The 6,842-nt window shown below is 35.1% G+C and overlaps 1 protein-coding gene across 1 annotated transcript; it reads right to left on the minus strand.

Moving 5' to 3' along the window:
* Positions 1 to 431: 431 nt before the first annotated feature.
* Positions 432 to 5,760, minus strand: LOC148137328 (putative G protein-coupled receptor 139). The gene is made up of 2 exons (XM_087983006.1): positions 5,664 to 5,760; positions 432 to 1,324 (listed from the first exon to the last, which is right to left on the minus strand). Exons 1-2 carry the CDS (start codon positions 5,758 to 5,760, stop codon positions 432 to 434), a joined length of 990 nt encoding a protein of 329 aa, XP_087839132.1.
* Positions 5,761 to 6,842: the final 1,082 nt, after the last annotated feature.

A 6,842-nucleotide genomic window follows, 5' to 3' on the forward strand; every position in this document is an offset into this window, starting at 1 on the left:
TGATCTGCTGTGCTTCCAAGGATCTGATACTATGCTCGTGATTTAAGAGAAAGAGGGTGTGTCGTGTTATTATTTGTCTCATTGAAGTGGGCCATGAGACTGAAAAGGTTGGGAAACATTCACCTTGATTCTATGTTGTTCCCGTCCATCTGTTCATCCTGTATTCCCTCGCCTTGTTTGTCCTGTCCAAGTACATCACATCACATTGATCCCGACTGAATTCCATTGGACACAGTCTGACCTTCTGACCAGGGGTCTACATCCTCCAATAATGTAAAGCTCTTCTCCTCATGCTTCACCACTCCAGTGAATAAAACAGGAACAGTCACGGTTACAACACTGATCTGAACTTCAAATTGTTTTTAAAAAGTAATTGGACCAATAATCTAACAAAATGGTGTATTAACGTTGAACGTTGGCTTGAAGTTTCATCACATTACCTTAACCAACCTTGTGAAAGGATACATTATTCCATTCTTCATCGCTTCCCTGAATTTCCTCTGGGTAACTGCATAAATAAAGGTGTTTGTGCAGCAACTCAGGAGCTGGAGCATGAAGCCAATCTCACTAACAAATGTTGGCAGAGGAACTGGGTATCCCAAGTAATCAAAGCGTTTCAGTATGGAATAAGCAATGAACACCACCCATAACATGATGAAATTTCCAGATATAATAAATAACATAATCATGGATTTCCTCCGACTCCCCATCTCTGGGTCACTGACACTGTCACCAGTCATCTGAGCCCGGAGTCTCCTGCGAGCTCTGTTGGCAAATATAATGTTTCTGACTGTCAATGTGTTTAACAGTAGAATCAAAATAAATGGAATGAATGGTGTTATGATGTAATGCATTAATTCAACAATAGTCCAGACAATTGAAGTAAATACATTTTGAGGCACTTTACAAAACCATAGACTATTAGAAAGCCAATATTGCTTGTAATACATGAAATACCGGACAATGTTCTTCAAACAACTCAGCACAGTCACTGTTCCTAAAACCACACCCGCTGTTTTCTTGGTGCAATGTTTATTTCTCAGCTTTTGGCAACATATGGCCACAAACCGATCAAAGGTGAACGTGACCGTGAACCAGACAGAGCAGTCTGTGGCTGCATAAAGCAGAACTGCGTGGATGTTGCACACGTGGAGAGCATGTACAAATTGAAACTCCTCCCGATATGTGATAGGAATTTGTCGTAGTATCAGATCGAAGATAATGACCAGTAGATCCGCCACTGCCATAGCCACCAGGTAATGAGTAACACATTTGGAAAGGCCACACATCCCCCGAACCAGGATCATAATTGTAATCAGATTAACTTGAAAGAAGAGGAACAAATGTAATAATTTATTGCTCAGGTATAGTGCAGAAATGATCTTTTTCCTTTATTTCCAGTAAAATATTAAAGCAAATTATTAATGAGTATCCAATGTTTTTGCAAAACTAAACCACAAATCTACCACAAATTTGCATTTTATAATTCCATTCAGAAAGGATTCTAACTATTTTACCTGTCAGGCAATAGAAATAGCGTGTAATCAAAATCATTGGAAACGCTGAAGTCTAAAACACAAAGGTGTCTGTGACAATATAAACTTCACGACTTTGAAAACTGTTCATAGATTGAAAGAACAAATAACCTGTTAAATATGGAGAGGAGCAATGATGTCTCTCGAATAAAGTGTTTCTTGAGACAAAAGGGACAATGAGAAGCTGTTGTAAAAGCAGTTACATGTGAGTCACACATCCCTGGGAAGAAGGGGTTACAAATACTAAAGGGGAGATAATACCTGCTTGAGAATTTGCTGCCTCGTGACAAAGGGACAATTATGACCTGCCGGCAGTGGTAAAGTTCTGAAGTAAAGAGTGTATTGTAGGAAAATGTATGTTTTAAGCAGCTAACCCTGAATGAAACAAGGAACAAAGGAATTACTTTTGTTGAGAAGGCAAAGTATAGACTTGAGATGGTCGAAAATATAATCTATATTTGGGATGAAAAAACCTATTGAATCATCAATAATGTACAGCACAAACGTGAAAGACAGAAAATTGTGCGAGAATCCAACAGCAGAACAACTTAGTTGCAGAACTTCAATTAATAACACGGTACAGGGATCGAATCCTGGACACTTCCAGAGACAGACCACTGTTGGTTGAAATCCAAAGTGGGTAGTAACTAAGTTGGGTTGCATGGATTATACTTGGTTACTTGAGGGATCTTAATAAAGTTGAAATTATTGTTTCAGTACTGATTGTCTCAGAGATTCCTTATTAAATGGCCAAATTAAAGGGAAATTATGTTGAGTTTAGCCACAATACATGGATCAGTGAAACGGGGTTGAAACAAGCAAAAGTTTAAGTAAATACAAAATTTGCAATCTGAAGCCAAATTTACCAACACATGAAGAAATACTGTAACAGAAATGAGCGATTCAGACATTTAGATATTTTGCTCCATTCAAGTAGGTCATTGATAACTTTTATTAATTGTCATTAACTTTTCTTTAACTCCAATCTCATTCAATCCTTAGAGGGAAAACTCTCAATAGCGATTAAGAAAGAAATAAAGAGGAAAAGAGAATGAATGAAAAACAGTAAGAAAGGAGGAAAGAAAGAGAGCAAAAAGAAAAAGAGAGAAAAAGTAAGAGTGAGAAAAAAGAAAGAAAAAATAATGAGAGAAAAAAGAACGAGAGGATAAAAAAAGAAAACAAAGAGTGAGAAAAAAGAGAAAAAAGAGAGAAAAAGAAAGAGAAAAAGTGAAAAAAGAAAGAGAAAAAGAAAAAGAGAAAAAGAAAGAGAGAAAAAAGAAAAAGAGAGAAAAAGTAAGAGTGAGAAAAAAGTAAGAGAGTGAAAAAAGAAAGAAAAAAGAATGAGAGAAAAAGTGAAAAAATAAAGAGAAAAAGAAAGAGAGAAAAAAGAAGAGAGAGAAAAAAGAAAGAGAGTTAAAAAGAGAGAGAGAAAAGAAAGATAGAAAAAAGAGAGAGTGAGTAAAGAGAAAAAAATAAAGAGAGAGAAAAGAGAGAGACAAGTGAAAGAGAGAAAAAAGAAAGAGAGTGAAACGAGAGAGAGAAAAGAAAGATAGAAAAAAGAGAGCGCGAGTAAAGAGAGAAAAATAAAGAGAGAGAAAAGAGAGAGACAAGTGAAAGAGAGAAAAAAGAGAGATAAAAGAAAGAGAGAGAAAAAAGAGAGGGAAAAGAGAGAGAGAGAAAAGAGAGAGAAAAGAAAGAGATAAAAAAGAGAGAGAAAGATAGAGAGAAAAAAGGAAAGAGAAAGAGAGAGAAAAAAGAAAGAGAAAAAGAGAGAAAAAGAAAGTGATGAAAAATAAAGACAGAAAACAATGAAAGACAGAAAAATGAAAGTGAGAAAACAATGAAAGAGACAGAGAAAAAGAAAGAGAGATAAAGAAAGAGAGAAAAAATAAAGAGAGAGAAAAAAGATAGAGAAAAGAAAGATAAAGAGAGAAAAAAAGAAAGATAAAGAGAGAGAAGAGAAAAAGAGAGAGAAAAGAGTGAAGACAAAGAAAGAGAGAAAAAGAAAGAGAGAAAAAATAAAGAGAGAGAAAAAAGATAGAGAAAAGAAAGATAAAGAGAGAAAAAAAGAAAGAGAAAGAGAGAGAAGAGAAAAAGAGAGAGAAAAGAGTGAAGACAAAGAAAGAGAGAAAAAGAAAGAGAGAAAAAATAAAGAGAGAGAAAAAAGATAGAGAAAAGAAAGATAAAGAGAGAGAAAAAGAAAGATAAAGAGAGAGAAGACAAAGAGAGAGAGAGAAAAGAGTGAAGACAAAGAAAGAGAGAAAAAGAAACAGAGAAAAAAGAAACAGAGAAAAAGGAGAGATAAAAATAAAGAGAGAAAAAAGAAAGAGAGAAAGAGGGAAGGAGAAAGAGAGGAAAAATAAAGAGAGAAAACAATGAAAGACAGAAAAAAGAAAGAGAGAAGAGAGAAAAAAATAAAGAGACAGAGAAAAAGAAAGAGAAAGAGATAGAGAAAAAAGAGAAAGAGAGAGTGAGTAGAGAAAGAGAGAGAAAAAGAGAAAAAAGAAAGATAACAAAGAAAGAGAGAGAAAAAGGAAGAGAGACAAAAAGAGGAAAAAGGAAGAGAGAAAAAAGAAAGGGAGAAAATGAAAGAGTGAAAAAAGAGAGAAAACAAAGAAAGAGAGAAAAAGAAAGAGAAAAAAGAGAGAAAACAAAGGAAGAGAAAAAAGAAAAGAAAGAGTGAACAAAGAGAGAAAAAGAGAGAACAAAGAGAGAAATAGAGAGAAAACGAAGAAACAGTGAAAACAAAGAAAGAGAGAAAAAAATTAGGAGAGAGAGAAAAAGGAAGAGAAAGAGAGAAAAAAGAAAGAGAAAGAGAGAGAAGAGAAAAAGAGAGAAAAAAGGAAGAGAAAAAGAGAGAAAACAAAGAAAGAGAAAAATAATAAATGAGAAAAGAAAGAAATAGAGAAAAAAGAGAAAAAGAAAGCCAGAAAAAAGAGAGCTAAAATGAAAGAGTGGAAAAAAAGAGAGACAACAAAGAAAGAGAGAAAAAAGAAAGAGAAAGTGGAAAAAGAAAGAGAAAAAAAAAGAGAGAGAAAAAAGAGAGAGAAAAAAGAATGCAAAAGACAGAGAAAAGACAAAGAAAAAGACAGAAGAGAAAACTGAGAGAAAAAAGAAAGAAGAAATAGAGAAAAAATGAAAAGAGGAAAGGAGAAAAAAGAAAGAGAAAAAGAGAGAAAGAGAGAAAGAGAGAGAAAAATGAAAGAAAAAGAGAGAGAAAAAGGAAGTGAAAGAGAGAAAAAGAGAGAAAAGAAAGAGAGAAAAGAAAGAAATAGAGAAAAAAGAGAGAAAAAAGAAAGCCAGAAAAAAGAGAGTGAAAATGAAAGAGTGAAAAAAAGAGAGACAAGAAAGAAAGAGAGAGTAAAATGAAAGAGAAAGTGGTAAAAGAAAGGGAGAAAAAAGAGAAAAAACGGGAGAGAGAAAAAGAATGCAAAAGAGAGAGAAAAGAAAGAGAAAAAGGAGAGAAAACAAAGAAAGAGAAAAATAGAAAGAGAGAAAAGAAAGAAATAGAGAAAAAAGAGTGAAAAAAGAAAGCTAGAAAAAAGAGAGCGAAAATTAAAGAGTGAAGAAATGAGAGAACACAAAGAAAGAGAGAGAAAAAAGAAAGAGAAAGAGGAAAAAGAGAAAAAAATAGAGAGAGAAAAAAAGAGAGGGAAAATGAATGCAAAGGAGAGAGAACAGAATGAGAAAGAGAGAGAGAAGAGAAAACAGAGAAAAAAGAAAGAAAAAGAGAGAAAAAAGGAAAAGAAAAAGAGAGAATGAATGGAAAGAGGAAACGAGAGAGAAAAAAGAAAGAGAAAGCGAGAGAAAAAAGAAAGAAAAAGAGAGAGATAAAGAAAGAGAGAGAGAAAAAAGAGAGAAAAGAGAGAGAAAAAAGAAAGAAAAAAGAAAGAGAGAAAAAAGAAAGAAAAAAGAAAGAGAGAGAGACTGAAACGGTAGATGGATAGACAATTTATTGTTTTGCCTCATGATGTTAATGAATTCTTATAGAAAAATGGAATTCGTCTTGATGTCTACTCACTGCAGAAACGTAAGGAAGATCAAAAAAGAATGTAACACAGAATTTACAATGCTGCGCGTGATTAAATTGCATTTTTTTTGGAATTTCATCTACAGGATGCAACTTACCCGGGACACCAACAGCAGCTAAGACCGGGTAGTAAATCCTCTGTATATCAGTGATCACCCACAGAATCTTCAGCTTTACCATAAAGCTAAGAGACATGGTTTCCCATTTGAAAATAATGGTAATTTGGATGATTGTTGACAAGGATTACCCAGTTTTCTCTTTGAGAGATTGAGAAAACTTCCATTATTTATAAGGGGGAAGAATTCATCAGATCAGAAAACCAATTCCCAAGTTACTGAGCTTAATTACAGCCACTAACGAAAGTAATGAAATCAACAACTATTGTAAGGGGAATTTGTGCATGAGCGGGCGTGTCCTGACCAGTTAACCCTATCCCTGCTCGACAACCCCAAGCGTTTGTCCAAATCAGCATATTAATAGAATAGTCCATGTCCAACAATTCTAATAAAGGTATCTTCTGAAACAAATCAGCGGTGGGAAATAAGAATGAACATTGCACAGAATGTTAATAGAGGAGTTTAGTTGTCAGTACATAGACTGATTCAGTGTTGGCATCATTCAATGAGGCTACAGTCACTGATTTCCCCACGAGCAATGTCCTGGAGCCCTTGACTAGAAACTTAACTGAATGAGCTACACAAATCCAACGGTTTTTTTCATATCTTCTGGGATGAAGGTGTCACTGGGCGTGGAAGCATTAATTTCCTGTCCCTAGTTATTCTCCAGAAGGTGTGAATGAGCTGCCTTCTTAATTACTGCACTTCACGTGCTGCAGGGAGATGGACACTACCAACAGCAAGTCAGAAGCTTGGAAAACTGCACTAAGTAATTCACGTCCTGACTCCCCAAAGCTTCTCTAACATCTGCAAAGTAAACGTCAGGACTGTGATGGAATCCTCCCCACTTGTCTGAATGGGTGCAGCTCCAACAGCACTCAGGGAAGCTTGACACCATCCAGGGAAAAGCAGCCAACTTGATTGGTACCACATCGTCACCCACCCAGACCCTCCACCACCGGCTGTGTGTACCATCTATAGGATACACAGTTTAATGTTTAACATATTTATAATTAAAATAATGGGTGGACATTAAAACAGAGATGAGGATTAATTTTCTCTCCAATGCTTGTGAGGCTTTGGAAGTTGATACAGAATTAAATGAACAATGGAGCGAAAAGATGAAGGTACCAAAACAGACTCGAATGTCTAAAGGTGCGT

Source organism: Chiloscyllium plagiosum, unplaced genomic scaffold (assembly GCF_037043375.1).
Source record: "Chiloscyllium plagiosum isolate Xiang-an unplaced genomic scaffold, Cpla_swu_hap1 HiC_scaffold_44, whole genome shotgun sequence".
Lineage (NCBI taxonomy): Eukaryota > Metazoa > Chordata > Chondrichthyes > Orectolobiformes > Hemiscylliidae > Chiloscyllium > Chiloscyllium plagiosum.